General features: G+C 36.0%; 1 protein-coding gene across 1 annotated transcript; it reads right to left on the minus strand.

The window, feature by feature from the left end:
- Positions 1-14,354: 14,354 nt before the first annotated feature.
- LOC113323935 (N-terminal acetyltransferase A complex catalytic subunit NAA10-like) lies at positions 14,355-18,540 on the minus strand. Its single transcript, XM_026572280.1, has 2 exons — positions 18,192-18,540; positions 14,355-14,668 (listed from the first exon to the last, which is right to left on the minus strand). Exons 1-2 carry the CDS (start codon positions 18,538-18,540, stop codon positions 14,355-14,357), a joined length of 663 nt encoding a protein of 220 aa, XP_026428065.1.
- Positions 18,541-18,962: the final 422 nt, after the last annotated feature.

Raw genomic sequence — 18,962 nt, forward strand, 5'->3', positions numbered from 1 at the left:
ATATATGTTGTGAAACCATGTTACATACACCTCCTTGAAGAAAGACCTTGCAAAAACGCCCCCAAAAGGTGTATCTAGAAGAGTCAAGGAAAACGCGTCTTACTTTTATCCAAATTTCTAAGAAGTTGTCCTGGATGCTTTTAGTCCACAACTTTTAATACCATATCGCACAACGATTGAACAAAATAGGATTATATACACATATATGCCTAGTTTTTACCCTGAGTTACAACTCTAGATCACTTTTTTTTTTTCGCAATACAAAACTAGGCTTTCATCTATGTTTCCATCCAAATCGGTTAGTTTTATCAATTTCCCAGTTAATTCAGTAGATTTCTCCTCATATGAGATGACATACTATGAAACACATTACCCATATACACTTATACACGTGTAAGGATAAGGATGTTTGATCCGATAATTGTAAATCTCGGAAACAATCAACGGGTTAGATTAGAAGGAATAGAACTTCGCCACCTGTCACAAGTACAATTAATCAGAATATCTATCAATGCTCATCTCGAAAATAATCAAAGGTCACCAATAAACTACACTTATAAACCATAAAATCTTTAGTAGAATAACATATTGATTAAGCATAATTAGGTATTAATTTAACATAAAAATGTTTAAAAAGACCAAAAACAACAATTCCTGGATGAAACAGACTGGTAGGTTTTGATACTGTTTTATATGGACAGGAATCAAAAAAATACTGTTTAATTATCCATTGTGGCTAATCTGCCCAAGAATATTAGAAAAATATAATTATGACTGACTATCCCTAAAGATCTATTTTAGAATCGAAGTCTTTGTTTCTCGTTAACAGAAGACGAGCTCTGGTTTTGAGTTTAGTTCTAAAGAAAACAAGCTTGAATTTGTTTATCTGTTCGACGTTCGAGTTCGATTTGCGTAAAATTCGGTTATTCTCCGATTTTTCTTCTATTACGGTAAATTTTATTCTACTGTTTAGTTGTTGATTTTCTAGTCTAGGTTTTTACAAATGGATTTTGAAACGAACAACTCATAAGTTCTTAAATTTGAATCATGACAATCACGGAGTTGGTGATGCTGAAATGGATATGAAATGGGTAGTTTTTGGTTTGAAGGATTAAAAAATACAGGGGAAGGTTATGAATATGATGAGATGGGGAAGGTTATGAAGATGATGAGATGATAATGTTATTGGCTTGAGGAACTGAGAAGCATGTACAAATGGATGTTGAGGTGGAGGTTTGAGCTAATGGGTTATGGTGGTTGCAGGCAAGACTGAATGTGAGGATCTGATGCAGAGAAAGATTAAGAGATTGGGTTGCAATCAGAATTGGTTTTGGTCCGAGTATGGAGATGCCAAATTGCAAGAATTGGTTGAAGCATGAAAGGGATTGATTCTGGCCCTAATTTGTGTTGGCTTTTGGTTGTTCCGGTAGTTCATACTGAGTGAATAAATTATGTGTGTGCTAGTAAGTTGTAGGTAACTCAGGACATTGCAGTTGAGTTGGTGTTGTCTACATATTTGTGTTGCTCAGATGATGAATTCTGGTGGTTCTACAGCGTTGAATTTGGGGCTTAGAACAAGATGTTCCAACCTTCAACCCTTTTTTCTAGGTCCATTGATATTAAGTCAAGCAAGCACACTTCTAAAACCTGTTCCACTTTTGGAAGACCCTGCGATATATCACCAGATTTCGATTTTTCATATATAAATGTAACTAATGTATCTCCTTCAGAAGTTGCTGTGGCTGAATTGAGTTCGATTTGAAGCTGATTTTTGTAGTGCACTTATGTGAGCTGTTTGAGAAGAGATTTGAGTTCTGGGATTCTGGCATATGTGCAAACTGGAGTTCTGAGTTGATGTTAGAACAAGAAGTTGAGCTAAAAATAAGATGGAAGTTGATATGTGATGTTATGGCTTTTGGAGACTGTGTGCAGGAAAAGGATATGGAATTTATGTGCATCTAGAGTTCACCGTGGTCAGGGAACAAGGAAGATAAACACAGGTGCTACCACTATATGTAGCTAAATGGTCACTACAAAAAAATGAGTCTGTTGCCACACCTCTTTGCCACACATCTATGAGTGATGCGGCAATAAGTAGGCTTTAGCTTCACTGCAAGATAGGTGTGGCATCATGTATGACCTTTTTCCACATTTATGAATAGTTGAGGAAAAAGATTAGTTTTTGCCTCACATAATTTAGGGATGCGGCAATAAGTAACGTTTTTACCACGTACATGTGGCAATAATTACAAATAATATAATTATTAAAATTTTGACTCCCATTTTCTTAATTGGTTTTAATTTTATTTTCTTAATTTTATCAATTAAAGTAAAAGAAACGGAAAGAAGTTATCTTACCTTGATGATGTGCCTCTTAATAGCGGAAAAACCTATGTACATTGTTACTCTTCTTCCCTATAAATGCATCTTCCTCCCTAAAACTTACAATAGTTTTTTGTTTTCATACCCAGAAACCGATCACGTCTCAACCTGTTTTCTGTAAACCAATTCATTTTTCTATCCATCCATCGAAGCCTCAAACTCCATGTCTAATGAAACCCTAGAAAACGAATTCCATTTTCTTACAAAACTTTTTGTCATTCTCAAAACCCTAGAAAATGAATTCACATCATCTTAAACAATTTTTTCACTCTCGAAACCATTTGCAGATGAATTCGGATTTCTTCTCTCAGTTTATAGCCTCTGGTATTTCTAGTTTGGTTTTTCTCGGAGGAGAAATCAAGTACACAAACAGTATCATATACCCTTGTTGTTAGTGGATGTGATCAAGGTAATTGGTTTATCCATAGATGATTCATTTTGAATCTAAGAACATTGTCAATCTTGTTGCGAAATTTTGATTTTAGCGTTTAATTGTTTTATTTTTCCCCTAATTTTTTATTTTGGTGAAAATTAGGTATGGGATCTGAAATAGAGATTTGCATTTGATTTTTTCCTCAAAGCCATAACTAAGCTACTGTGAGGTTGAAGATTGGATCTAAGCTTGAACCATAACAAAGGAAATAAGGTAACTGAATCTCTTATTATTTTTATAGGTTGATTTTCTATGTGAGCTATTGTAATGTTTTATGTTTTCACTTAGATTTTCTTTTATTCATTCTAGTGTAATAGATTTTTGAAAGCTGTAATGTTTCTTCCTATTTTAAATTGGTGGATTTGATTGTTCAACTATGTTTGTTATTTTAACTTTTGTATGATTGTAAATTGCATGAAATTTATAATTTAAGAAAGTTGCTTACTCCAAATTTGAATGTTCAAAGAAAACAAGGCATCCATCAAGCAGGTAGTTGCAATATAATCTATCGTTCTGTTGATTCCTTGCAAATGCAATTTGTTTTTTTGCGTTTTGTTGCTTTGTGGAAACTGCACTCATATATCTCACCAGAATGAATGCATATTCTCACTGTTTTGTGTCCGTCTCTTGTATCCTAGCTCCCAATCACGTCACTTTCTGTTTTGTGCATGAATGTGTGTTTGTGTAACTGTCTCTTGTAAGGGCAGGATATTGAATTATTTGTTGAGTCAGGAGGTTGTGGTTTGAAGTAGGGAAAAACACAGTTCGAAAATAAAGCAATAAGCCTTGAGCATATACGCGGAATCACTTGAAGTCAGTTTAATGTATTACAAATGTACAATTAAGGCTTCATGATTTCTTTTTAAAAGTGTATACATACCGTACTTTACAAGACTTGAAACCAGCTCAACAAGAATACTGGATCTGTGATGGGTTTTGATGTTTATGTTTAAAGTACTTTAAAATGTTGCAAAGTAGTGTGTTTCTATAATAATGTACTTAATCCATATAAAGATTTTGAACTTTGCGTTTTATTTCTGCAATATACTTATCTAGAGGTATGAATAGGATTTTGTGTGTTCTGTTTTGTTTTTCACTTTTGATTTTCCTTATAGAGATATAAATGATTGTAAATGTAGCCTGCAATTACTACTATATTGTTTCATGTTTTGCAAAAATATCATTTTCTAGTTTCTTATGTTAATCAAAACATTCTTTTTGAGTAAGGTTAGTTATAGTCATTCTATTGTCATTCAAATTTTTTATGATGTTTCTTTTCTTTTCTAAAGCCAAATTTAGCCAGTAACGCTTGTGCTTATTTACATATGTATAACAATTGCTTCAAAAGAAAAAAATGTATAATAGTCAACCATTTTTTATATGGTTGGTTGTGATATTCCGTGTAAAAATACTATATTAACCAGAAATTTACAGAAATTCAATGCATTAGATTGATGTCATTTATAGGTGCTAAACTGTTGATTGTGACACTTCCTCAGGAGCAACCTTACAGACCTTTGGAGCAGCTTAATAGATCTTGGGAGAAGCCTTGGGAGCAGTTGTACAGATCAAAAACTGAAGTACCTCTTCTTTGATTTTGATTCAATCAATATCTTAAACATGTGAAATAGCTCTAAGCGGTCATAGTTTTCGGTATGTTTGTATGATATTTCTCTTACCGCTCAAGCTTCATTCCATTTGACATGACAATTCTTTGTCATTTCTTAATGTTCATTCTCCTTGGTACTATTTGTTTGATTTTATTAGGAAAGCAGGGACCAGGAAGGGACGGTTCGGATGAGATATAGAATTGAATTTTGAAGCAGAAATTTTGAAGCATAAAGTTTTTATGATTTAGAGTGAGGTTAATGTTAAAGTTGGAAAATGTGTAAATTAATTTTTTTTTTGTTTTTTTAGGGTGAAGATGGATTCACCATTATACTCTGCAACATATACTTTTTTACTTTCTAATGAAATCAGAATTCTATGTTTTAATTCAGTTTTTGTGCTTGTAACTCTTTTATGGAAACAATTTTGTTGTGTTGCGTTCCATAAATATTTGAATTCTTTCCACAGGAAAGATGTTTTCTTGCTGCACTTATATGTATTGCAAAATAATATTTAAAGAAAATATAAAAAAAAAATCAAAAAAAGAAAACCTTTTTGCCGCAGGTTTATTGCCTCATCAGTTGGTGTGGAAAAATATTTTTCAAATACAATAAAATAAAAAATGAAAATAATAATTAAATATGAAAACCTTTTTGCCTCATTTTATTGCCTCACTGACCAATGTGGCAAAAACTCATGTTATAGCTACACTGTATTAAAGGTGTGGCAATAACTTCTTGTCACACAGGTTGTTTCCACATGGTGTGGAAAAAGGTTTTTATGTGCCAAAAAGCTTTTGCCACATCAAACATGGGTTCTTTCTACATGGATGAGGTGTTGCAATACACCAATTTTCTTGTAGTGGATAGTGACTGGTGGATTGTAAATCAACCAGGAGGAATAAAAGATGGTGCGGGTCTACATCTAATAAGGGATGTGAACTAAATGCGTATTCACAACAGTATGGCTCTAGAACGTGGGGTTTTGGTCGATTTTTTATGCAAAAAGTCAGGCGAAGGAATTAATGGTTTGATGAAATTTAATATGTGTGCTTGCTGTAATGGATTTCATGTCTTTGAGATTCAGGACTCGATGTGGAAGCTGGAGATGGCATAAATTAATGGGTACACATTGGTTCGCAGAATGGTTCATGGTTCAGTTGTTGTACGTGAGGGTTGTTTGGCAAAGGTTGAGGTGCATGAGATTATTGAACGTGAAATGAAAATATGTTTTGAATGTTTTTATTATTGAAAAGTTGTATTGAAGTTGTAAGCATCGGCATATGGATCAGTTTCCTTATGATCAGGCTATTGTTATATGGCTTCATCGAACCTTAATGTTTATGGGTACATCATCCGTATTTCAGTATTGCGACTAGTATTTGTTTTGACACATTCAGAAAAGGTGTATCTTAATGACTTTTGTTGGTTGTTTAATTGTACGTTGATTCTTTTCAAATTTTTATGGTAAAAACTTGAATAAATTCAGAGTATAACAAAGATTAGACTTGGATGAAACCCTTTTCATCTTGCATATTTTGGAAAATAAACTTTTTGTACAGGGTGAAACTGGTTTCATCCTTCATATTCTGAAGAAAAAAAAACATATTCATCCTGCACAAAGTCACAAAAATATTTTTGTCAGAATGAAACCAGTATCATCATGTATATTGTGCAAATGTACCTGATTTCATCCTGCATATTCTGAGAGAAGATTATGTGAAATTACTGACAACTCGAAGTATAGGCCAGTTTAAGTAAAATCATTGCATATTTAATTGTTTTGCAATTATAATACATGCATTCATTATTGTATGCAAAGAAAGATTTACAAACAAAAAACTTAAGTTTAAATTACATCAATAGGATTTGTAGTAACCTATTTGCTAAACAACCTAAAGACATTAGCGGTTTTAGTTATCGTTCAATTTCAAGCAACTGCATATGTTATAAACTTCATTTAGTTTCTTTTTTCTCCAACTTTTTTCATCTATTTTTCCAACCATGTTAACATCATGCATACGCCTTATGCTTGATTCACCATCCACGTTCACATCATGCCTATTCTTGGCATCATAAAAACCACCTTTTTATATAGAAACTAGTTACCACCTTTTTTAAAGCTTTATAAAAACCACTTACATCATATATTAAAGCCAGATGAAAACCAGTTACATCTTATGATACCATTGGATGAAAAATAGCTACATCCAATGTTATCACTATGTGAAAACAGTTTCTGCATGTCAGCTTAGAAGACGCTACAAGAATCGCATTACTCGACTACATAATGCAGAAGAAAATAAGCACATAAGATGGGATTATGCTCCTGCATCAACATACACTATAATATTTAATTACATTCCAAGGCCATGGAAACTCGGTCACATGACAAGTCCAAGAAAAGTTGCTACTTGCTAGTCTTATTGATATATGCATAACCTAGCTGTTGAGATGTTATATGTATCGCATTTAGCTATCTAGGTGATGCTATATGGATCATATTTTTAGCGAGACGCTATATATATCATATGCCATAAAATTCACTCGTGCATTTTTCCAAACACGCTACTAATAACTTTTATCATCAACGGATTTTTTGCCAGGGTAAAACTGGTTTCATCCTTCATATTCTGAAAAAATTAAGATTATTGGTCAGGGTAAACTGTTTTCATTCTTCATATTCTGAAGATAAAAAAAACTACAGATTTTTGGCCAGGATGAAACTGGTTTCATTCTTCATATCATGAAAAAAAACATATCCACGAGCACACACTCTAACGAAAATAAAAATTCAATTAATCTCAAACTAGTTTTACATAGGTTAATCGCAGATGAAACCAGTTTCATTCAAACCATATTAAATCAATTTCAAACATTAAACCTAGATGAAACCAGTTTCATCCAAAGTGAATGCAATCAATTTCAAACTAGATTTGACCATCCACGTAGCTCAACAAAATTTTGAGTTTGAACATTACCATAGGAATTGCTCTTACTACTGCATCAGCATGTGGTGATGAATCTGATGATGAGTAGAGAAGGTGAAAAACAGTAAAAAAATAAATAATCAGAAACTGTATACCTAGCTCATAACCATATCACTTTAGTGGTGCATACAATATGAATGCTAAACACAACAGTACAACACTATCACGAACTGTACACTTAATGATCTTGAATGGTGCACTCAGCCACTTTTCTACTTTACAGTGATAGGAACAACCGTTATGAACGACATGTAAGAAAAATCAGTTACTTCTCTATAGCTCTACCGGTTCCCGTTTCTCTTTCAAAATAATAGTTTCGCTCTCCGGTTACTGTAGAAAAGCGACGGAATTCCCATCTTAACATGTGTATGCTAGTGCCTCCAATGATAAAAACATCTTAGTGGCTGTTTTTTTTACCAGTAAAGAATTTAGTATTGCGACAGTGACATTGGCAGTGACTTATAATACCGTGTTCTTTTAAAAACTAGAACGAATTTTCCTTCCAGATCCTCCACATATTCTCGGTGCCTCATTATTACAGTTCAATAACTTCCTCTATATAGTATATATTTGACTGGCTGTTATAGACTAACGGATCTATAGAATTGTGTGTTTGTACCATACTATTGGGGTGCCAATATCAAGATCAATTTTGGCCCATGCCTATCATCCCATTTCACCGGTTCATTTTCGCCAACCTGTATCTACGATCCAAGTAGAAGGTTCTAGAACATCCGAATGCAAGTTGGCACAATGAGATAAATATAGGGAACCCTAACCTTAACAGGGAGAGAGATAGAGAGAAAAACGGTAGAAGAGAAAAAATTGTAATCAAATCAATAAAAGAACTCTCCTTATGGAGATTCATTCTTGGATGTAGGCTCAATTCCGAACTACCTTAAATTCCTTGTCTTCTTTGTTTTCCTTTTCTAACCCTAATTTTCAATAATCATCATCCAATCATCCTTTTTTTTTGCCTAAAAGTAATTTTGCAGGCTCAACGCCGAACCACGATAAATTCTTTGTCTTCTTTGTTTTCCTTCGATTCGTTTCTAACCCTAATTTTTAATAATCATTATTCAATCATCCTGTTTTTTGCCTAAAAGTAATTTTGGGTACAAACACTGTGCATCACATAATTATAGTACCCCATTTGTCTCAAATTGTGATATTTTGTACTACTTATCGTGAGCGGAAAGAAAAAAAAAAGTTGAACATGTACAGTTCATAATGTTACCATGACCTATTAATCCACAAGGATACTCTTTTTCTATATAAACTCTTTCGACCAATATGAATTCATATTATGGTTTAATCTATATTTCTCTTGGCAAAGAAAAATAAAGAAGAAGTACCAAAGCATTATTCTCTGCAACTGCAGACGGCACATCCATGCTCTCAGCTGGCTTGGTTGTATAGTTAAAGATCATGAATGGTGCCTGATGATAGGAACAACCGATATCGATCGATAGGAAAATATATAACGCTGTTATGAAGTATGAACGTTGTATCTTCCATAAGCCATGGAAAACTTTTTAAAGCCTCTACTTCAAATATACGCGAAAGCCCAAAATATTACTACCAATTAATTGGTTGGAGCCATGGAACCATATTTATTGCTTACACATGCAAGCAGGAGAAAACAGTCACTTCTCTACCTGTTTCCGTTGCTCCTTCACGCGGTATCAATCAACATCAGTAATATTGCATGCCATATGTTATATAAATCTTGACTTCTTCAAAATAATAGTATGTCTTTTCTGTTGCTGCAAAAAAAAAAAAAAAAAAAAAAAGGAATTCCCAGCGTAATGGTTGTGGTTGCTTGTTCTGTGATGATAAAAATATGGTTAGTGGCTACCCATGCACAAGATAAGAGTAAAAAACAATAAAAAGATGCTGAGAAATAATGTAATTTTCGCATTGGAGAAATAAGGTTGCACTTGTATAAAGGCTGTCCAATGCAAATGTACATTATCTCTCAACTTCAAGATTAGTTGTATGTAAGATATTACTGTTACAGATCAAGAACTTCCTCTGTATATTATTTGACTGGTTGTTATAGACTAACGGATCTATAGAACTATGCAGGACGTAATTTTAGTACTCCATTTGGCTCAGATTGTGATATTTTGGTATTATTTTACGTGGGCCAAAGGGAAGAAAAAAAAGTTGGATATGTACAGTTGATAATGTAACCATGAACTGTTAATCTACATACTATATAAACTCATTCGGCCAATATTGATTCAATATCATCAGCTGCATTGGTACTTTCCTCCTTTAATAGTTCCATATACTTTCATAGTTCCATATACTTCTATGCAAAGTTTTGGACAACAATCATCAACTGAAGAAGGCTCATCATGGTGTTTGTCACACGCCCATTTAATCGCCTAAAATTTTCATGGGACATGACCGGCAATGATTGTGGTTCAGCGATTCAACATCACCCAAAATCATTCAGCCTTGCATATTTGCATCAAAGTATGCATCTGCCTTCACTCCAAAGGCTTTGCACAACGGAAGTCTTTATCTTCTTTCTCTCTAACTCTTTATGCCCCCATAAGCATAAGAGGTTCTTCCATGCACTTCAATAATTCTTACACAAGATCAGCAACATAATGAACACAAAGAACTAACACAATAAACCCATTTCATTGCATTAAGGAAGATTATACAAAACAGTCCATCACCCTCTTGGTGATGCCTTTATTCTCTCACGTATGAGACTACGTGTCCACAAAACTCTCCTATGTAAGCCTACCGTTTTTCCCACTCCTTAGGACTATTTATACAGCAAACTCACTAGCCAAAACTTCTATGCAACCGCTTGCACAAGCCTCACACAGCCAAGTGTCCAAGTAGCTTCCATAACCGCCAACTTTAATTGCCACCTTTTGTGTTGTCACGCCAACTGGTGCCACACCTGTCTTGAATGGTTAGTGCATGCCAAAATCGATTAAAAAACTCATTTGCAACCGTCTCTAACTTGCTCCACTACTTTGGCATGCGTGTGATGCACACACACTCGCATCTGACACTTGCACTCAAGTCTCGCAACGTGCCACTCCGGCCATGCCAATTCTGGCGTGCTCTTGCAACACTCAACTTGCACTTCTGCAAAGTCTTTGACATTGGTTACGCTTCACTCACTCTTGGCCTCTACCAAGTATTCGTCAATGGTAATGCAACATGCCACTTGCATGTCTGCCAAGTATCTGGCAATAGATGTGCAACATCCATTCCAGTTACATACTTAGCTAATTTGGATTCCAACATCCAAATACCATGCCACTTGAGTCTTTACTTGCTTAGTTCAGCTTCATGCTCATATGCATCACTTGCATCTCATTTGGCGAGCAATGATCACCAATGGCGTGTTTGGCATCGCCATTGATGCACATGCACAGTCCAAGCCTTGGCCAAAACTTAGGACCATGCAAAAGTCATTCCATGGCTTTGCATCTCATCCTTTATTCCTTCTTTGAGCTGGGCTAACTCTAAATAAAGATATGCAACACTATCGCATAATGTTGCATGTGCCAAGTAACCTTTCTTGTCTCAGCCATGTTGGCGCTACATCGTCGGACATGCAGCTCCATCTGCCAGGTTACAAACTCCGTAATGCATCATTATCATGCGCCACTCTTGGGAACACTAACAAACCTCCCCCACCCAATCTGTTCAACGTCCTCGTCGAACGCAACATCAGTCCAGCCTCTACTGAACTTTCCTTTGGCCTTGTACGCATCTGAGCCACTCTCAGAATTCGGCAAACTTGTTTGGCCTTTAACCTTGCCAAAACTTCTCTGCCTAGTACTTTATGCCATCACTTAGCTTTACTGCCTTTCCATTGATCCTACTGATCTTGAACTTTGTTGTTGCGTCGCGACCGCTTCCAACTCCATCTATAAAACAGAATAGGCACATAATAGTTTTAAGGCGTCCAATCAATCGCATACCACGACATATATAAAACAGAGATAGCATAAAGATAGAAGCAAAACCTCTATTAGTTGATCAGAAATTGATAGAACCTTTACATGTGAAAGCAGTCGAAGAAACCTAATTGCAGCTGCACCAGCACTTATTCGTTGCACCCTCGTTGGACGATATGGATAATATTGACTGCATAAAAAGTCATCTATATCTGCTTCCACTGGTGTTAGAGAACTAGTCAGGACATAATCCTTGGCAATACTACCTTTGTAAGTAAGAGACACTAGTTTCGGTGCATGGATTTTGAGGCAACTATCTCCTAAACCATAATGTATTGAATTAACCTTGAAAGCCTCTTCAATAGCGTCATTGTTAATAATTTTCAAATGTACAATTGAAGGAGCTGAAACACAGAAATTTCTCACATCTTTCCATTCACAATATTCCAGAGTCAAATCTTCAAGTACATGACAATTGGATAAATTGAGTGGATCATTGCTGAATTGGACTCCACCGAGTGTAAGGTGCCTAAGATTTGGAAGAGACAAATATTTAGGAATATAAAAATGGTAGAGGGAGAATACATTTAGCTCCAAAGTGATCAATGATTCACACGTTAAAATAGACAAGGGACAAATAGGTTAGTATATGAAAAAAGTTGAGATTAAGCTCTTTAACTTTGCGCCTTATTGCACCGGATATCCATGTATTAACACGAGATGCATCCAACACGTCCCTGTAATAGAAGTTCCTCCAGCGGATAGAGAACTTCTGTATACTTGACATATCATGAACCTGAAATATTCTATCCACGATATCCATGAATTTTTTGTTGTCGTTTTCGCCTATCAGCTGGTATAAGCTTACAAAATCAAGGGTTGGGACAGAGGTCCAAATGAAGTTCCATCTTTTTGATAATACACAAGTACGAGCAACATCCTTGATTTCAATAAAAGAAAGGATATGGTGAAGAATTGGATCAGGTAAGTTGGTGGTCCTATCTTCTGCATCATGAATGCTGCTGTTTCGTCCCTCTAATTGCTTTTGAATTTGCAAATCCATAGTAACCGTTTCGAAGTATAAGAGAAAATACTGAAAAACTTACTAGGGTTTCTGTAGATGTAGGATGAAGTTTCTTCTAGGGTTTTCGGCGGCGGAAAAAATCACCTTCAACAGATGAGCCTAGAAATGTATTTGTTTTCTACTCCTCTCTCACAGGGTTTTTGTTTATAGGTTCAGAGTTTGGTTATCAGGCCTCCGCTAGTTAGGTTTAGGGGCGTTTGAACTAACTGTTATTTAGGACGATATATATTAGCGCTTCAGATCCCACTATATTTTTGCCCGTGCTATGCGTTGGGCATATGATAACTTTTCTTTTGGTATTGGTTGGTTTATTCCGAGCAGTCCTTTCATCTTACAAAGTGCAAATCATCACAATCATTGGGGATGTACGTATCTCACTTTTCGTCACAACAGTAGTTACGGATAACATTTTTGCTCAGATGAACACGCACTCTCCACAATCAAAAGTTATTTCGGCCGACAGGAAGCGAGGGTTCCATTACTGTTCAGCGAGGGAGCTTAAGTCTTTAGATTAGATTAGTATATTGGCTACCCACCAGGGTTTTTTCTTCTTTCAACCCTATTTTTGATTTTGTGTGCATGGGGTTTTGCCTTGCCCCGTTGGCGATGCATATTTGATTTAGTGTGGCCCCGCCCCGTCTCGATGCATTAATTAGGTGGAGAAAAAATAGAAAATATGTGTGGATTTCTTTTTTTTAAACTAGTTGGAAGCCTAACAAGCTAAACTCCGACATCGTACTACTACATTAGTTTTGAACATGTTCCCCTTTATGTATTAATTTGGAAAGAGTCACAATACTGTCGGTATTCGGACTTGCATAAAATTCCAAACACGATATGTTAACTTTTTCATTTGAGTTTGTAATTTTTAAATCAATCATACATTGTTAAGTGTCCTCACCGAAACTTTCGTTTCACAAAAGCGTCAAAAAAGACTTATGTCGGCTTATATGAACTGATGGTTTCCTTATACGAAATGACGAGTTCCTTACTATTCAGCGTGAGAGCTTTATTTGTCAATTCCTTCAAGTCTTTAGACTATGGCGAAGCACCCCTAATAGAACTTCTTCCATTTCTCCGAGTTGTGCTCTGCTCGAACATAGTAATTTAATTATTAGGGAAGTTTCAAGCATATGCCTTCCAGTTCCACATATTAAACTTGTGAACTGCGAGAAATATGATTACCGAGGCTTCATTCTCATATATATACTTCTTCTTTTTGTGGGTGTAGTCTTTGTCTATTGACTATTGTAAGCATATTTTGATCCACATTATGAATATACGATTAACAGAATACATGCACCCTCCCAGGTTTCGCATAGATAATGAAACATGGAAAGATGTACGTACACGGGATACTGCTAGTGATGGTCCAAGTTCTCCCGGATCTTGATCTCCTTATCTCCAAATCTTACGTATCCTCGGATGGTGGTTGGTTTAAGGTCGTGTAACTTATTACCTTTTTATTGTTGGATAGCAATATCCAAAAATCACCTATTTATTTTGTGACCTTGATAGTCTTTTTTGGCTGTTTTGCGGGCACTCAATTCCTCCCAACGTTGTTGGGTGGTCTAACGTTTGATCGTGGTTAAAACATCTTAATATTGGATTTCACTGTTGGCTCAGTTAAATGAATGTATATAGCTGCTTGTTGAGTCTAAATGTTTCACTAAAATTACGCGTTTCATCAGGTGCCACACCTAGCAAGGGACAGGGGAAGAAGGTTTTGTACAAGAAGAACGAGCAGCACGGGAAGGACTCTACAGAAGAGGAATTACACAAAGAATGGCATATGCCAAGTACTTATGATATATCCTTGATTAGTTTTATATGCCTCTATAGATTTTGATTTAATAAATTAAAGTTATAAAATACTTAATTATAAATTTACATGAAGTCAGGATCGAGTTAAATCATCATCTAACAAATTTCCAGTCTGTCCAGTAGCCCCAGCAACTCGGCGTTAGCTTTACTCCAGAAGCATCCTCCACCATGACTAAATCCAAGAACAAGATGATCTGGCTGTTTTCCTGGAAGTTGTTTCCTCATTACATAAGCATCTTCGCCATCAACATAAAACTTTGCAATAGTGTCATGGAATATATACCCTAATATTTTGATATAAAGATCAATTGCAGCATAATTACTTTGACGAACATGAAGATATACACAGTCACAACCATATTCTTGCACCAAAGCGTTCTGAGCAGCAGTCATGAGTTTGGCTGCAATGCCTAATTTACGGCAAGTCGGATGAACACCTAAATAGTCAATATAACCCTGAATATCTTCTTCTTCTTCTGCTGCTGCTTCTTCCGCTTCGTCTTCTTCTTCTAACTTCATAGAAACAACATATCCAACAATACGACCACCATATTCAGCGACAAAAACCACTTTAAGCGGTGAGAGTATAGAATCATTGAAAAAAGAAAAACACACGGATGAGTCTTCACTCGGAAAACAAACCAAATCACAAGCTGCAATCTCTGGTATATCAGCAAGTGTTGCTTTTCTGATGCAAACCATGATTGGATCGATCAGATTTAGATTCCTTGAGTTACGGCTTGTTTTTTGTTCCCAAAAAAAGTAGAAAAGAATGATGTATGGCTAATTTACAAACTATAGTTATATATGCAACTCCCATATATCAAAACACAACTTCTAAATTTAGGACGACTGATATATAATAATAGTGATATTTCTAAACAGAAACCAACCAGAAGACAGTTTTAGGAAATGGTCTGAAAGGTACAGAATTTAGAAGGAGGGTTTGAGACTTTTAAGTGTGGTCATACCAAATTCCTTGATATCTAAAGATATAAAACTTTAGTTCCAGATTTTGTTATTTAAAAGAGTTTAACAACTAAAACTGAGAGAACGCATTAATACAATAAACAAGCAACTAAAACTTTGTGAAGGACATACCGATCCATCATGGTCTTACCCTCTTACTTGTTTCGGATGATTAACAGTTCTTCTTTCTTTTAGCAACTCTTGATCTGATCGGCTTTTCCACGGATTTTTCTGATACATCACGTTTTTAGCATCGATTACCTGGCAAAGTTTTTCAAAGAAGTAATATTAGTTTCTCCCAAATCATTCGAAGAAACAAAGCTTTGCCTTGAGAAACTGCCTTTACGCGAATAAATTCTGCGGCATTAGCTGAATCACCCCACAGTTTGTTAATTGTTGAAGATTTAGGGTCATAGAAAAAATTCGAATAACCTGGTGCTTTTGGCTGTATACTAAACATCTGAATCCAACGTGACGAATTTTCTCTGTGGTGTTTTGTTTCCAATCACAGTATTACACTCTTTCATGGCGTTACTAGTTCCAGCATATCTGTCATTTTTCTTATATACCCATATGTCAATGCGAGAAGCCATATGTACATTTGATACGTGTCAAATGCGAATTATTATTTCCTATAAGCAGTTTCACAACCTGCCAACGGGATTGAACAGAGGAACTTCTGGCCTACAAAATCAAAAGCCACCATAACTCATTCTCTGGAAGTGACAGTCGAGCTTTTCTACTGGTGAATGACAGCAAACTCAACCTGCAATTCAAAAGAGGGATATATATCTCTGGGTCATGCAACATCAACATCCAACTCTCTTGTGCATGTTCGGAAGAAGCAGATAGCTCCCGTATCGTACCTTTTTCTAATAGTTTGGTTTGTTATTCAGAATGCAATTTCTACAGTTGATAATTTATTGAAAAGAGGACGTGACATCACAATTACTGAATGTTTATTTTTCCAACCAATTAATGAACCATATATAGATCAATCTGTAGATCAGAACATAACAAATGGGTGGAATAAGGAAATCCCTACCCTAACTGTATCTGTTTTTGCGTCATGACCATTTTCCTTGGAGTACGAGTATATAGAATTACTTGTCTTCCAATTAGGTTCACAAAGTTTCGGTTAAAGAACAATTTCAAGAATGGAAATTTCATTAAAATCATACCTTTTTTTCCCCAAAAAAACAAGAATGGAATTTTCATTAAAATCATACCTTTTTGGGAAGCGACGGATAGGCGCCACGTCACTTGTTTTAACTCCCACGTTTGGCTGATTTATTTTGCTTTTGCCTTGTTTCTTCCCACGATAAATTGTACTTGCAAGCCAAAGGCTTCTGAGTCAGACTGCACAATCTATTAAGATATCCTGAAGGAAAAAAAATAGCTAGTGAAGTCCCAAGTCAAGATAAGGTTGAGAGGAGAACGAAAAAATGAAAAGTTCTTTCTCTGTAGGTGTTCAAGCAGAACCACACAATCAAACAAATGCACAAATGGCAGATATTAATAATTCTTTTTTTTTCCTCATCCTGTTCGTATCTACAACGCAATTAAATTACACCCAAACGGCTTGATCCTAAATGTTCAATTTACAATTACATTTTTCAGGTGATACACCCAGCAGAATTTAAGAAGGTACAGGCGACGGTTTTTGTTGGAAAATATTGGAAGTTAGTGTGTGCACATATTTCATCATCAAACACGTGTACATAGGAAGATACATGGAGGGCATGCAGACAAGGTCATCAAAGTATGATGACACACGCTCATAACCAAGAATCCCATCCCGTCAACGAGGGATCTTTGCTCGAACAATCCAAGGGTAGAAGTTAAAGGATGTTCCGGTAACACGCTGTACTGCGGAGCACCAAATAACTCCCAAAGAGTTACTTTATCTCATCCCCAAAAGAAGCCAAGATCAACGATGGAGAGAAGATGTACTGACATCGACGCGACAGAGGCAGAAAACACTTGCCTGACACGAGCAGGCGCCTCAACTACCCGCATTAAACACTTTGAGCAGCATACGTGTCGATCAACCCGTGGAACGAACGAGGATGACTCTGCGTGATGAAGTTACGAACGAAGACCCCTGCGTGATGGACACAAAACACAAGAAGATAAGGTTCCAACGGCCTTCAGAGATGGGTCCCACACTCTAACCCTATAAATACCCTCTCTCCACCAAGAGGAAGGGGGATCGGAAAAATCAGGAAGGGAAGGAGAGAGAAGGATTTTGAGTGTAAGTTAGTCCTTTACAATAGAAAGACATGTAAACTCAAAAGTCATTCGACTACTCTTGTAACCGTCAAGAATATAGTGAAACAACAAACCCCGTGGACGTAGGCCTTAGTGCTGAACCACGTAAACCTCGGTCTTGTTTATATTTCAGCACTTTATATTTGCGTAACCCCATGAATCTTTACTTATATGTTTTGTTTTCTTTGTTTTTACCTATATCCCGTGCGCAAACGCCCCGCACGGAGTTGTTAGATGAGGCTGTGATAAACCCGAAGGTTTTGACGTAGGCGTTAGTGCCGAACAACCACGTTAAACATCGTCTCCATGATAATTTTGGTATGTAGATTGTCTATCTTTTATTTATCTCTTTTTATCATTGATCAATCTTAATGTTATTTGTTAATATCTATGATATCCATTTTAAACTTGATCTACATATCAAAATCTAAGAGTTTTGCACAAGAAGATATAAGGTTCATACCGTCCGGAAGAAAGGACTCTACAGTACATGTGATGTAAGAAAACAAGTCAACAACAGTTCTGTAACATCACATCAGAAGAATCTGGCCGGCCACCTCCATGAGTAATTTGTGCCCAAGATGATCTGTTTGTTTTCCTTGAATTTGTTTCCTCATAACATAAGCATCTTCCCCATTTCTATAAAAATTAGCTGCAATCGCATAACTGTATCCTAATTTGCAGCCTGATTACTTGTTCGAATATGAAGAGAAACATATTCAGACCCATATTCTTGTACTAACGCGTTCTGAGAAGCATCCATGAGTTCCTTTGCAATCCCTTGTTTACGGTGAGTAGGAACAACACATAAATTTGCAATATAACCATGATTTTCGGTGCCTTCTCCGTCCACCTGAGCAAAAACATATCCCACAATACAACCAGTAACAGAGTCTTCTGCAACATAAACAAGTCGAGGCCAAAAAACTATATATTCTTCATAAAGAAAATAATCCCAAGGATCTTCATCCGGAAAGCAAAGCAAGTCACAAGCTTGAATCGCTGATATATCAAACATTGTTGCTTGTCTGATTTCAGCCATAGTTGGATATAAGAGATTGAGTATATTGATGATAGAGGAATAAAACAAAAAGTATCTACGTCGTGGCACCATGTTACATACCCCTCCTTGAAGAAAGACCTTGTAAAAACGACCCCGAAAAGTGTAGCTAGAAGAGTCAAGGAAAACGCGTCTTACTTTTATCAAAATTTCTAAGAAATTGCTTTTAGTCCACAACTTTTTATACCATAGCTCACAAAAATTGAAAAAATTTAGGGTGACAATAATGTAGGAAGCTGAAACGAAAATCTGTCACTTTGACTCCAGTACATCGAATAGTCAAGGTGACTTAAAAAAAAAAACATTACCTTGACTCAAAACCTAAGCCGAATCTATGAAGTTTTACGGAAGGAACTAGTTTTCGCCATGACTCTCAATTTTTTGATTATCGAAGTATTATGACT

Source organism: Papaver somniferum, chromosome 11 (assembly GCF_003573695.1).
Source record: "Papaver somniferum cultivar HN1 chromosome 11, ASM357369v1, whole genome shotgun sequence".
Taxonomy (NCBI): domain Eukaryota; kingdom Viridiplantae; phylum Streptophyta; class Magnoliopsida; order Ranunculales; family Papaveraceae; genus Papaver; species Papaver somniferum.

Excerpts from the sequence above, each read along its gene's own strand:
- LOC113323935 (XM_026572280.1), bottom strand. The coding sequence starts at position 18,540 with ATGGCTGAAATCAGACAAGCAACAATGTTTGATATATCAGCGATTCAA. Across the intron at positions 14,669-18,191 it reads TTCTCTTCATATTCGAACAA|GCATTGCAGCCAAACTCATG; the intron begins GTAATCAGGCTG and ends GCCGTAAATTAG.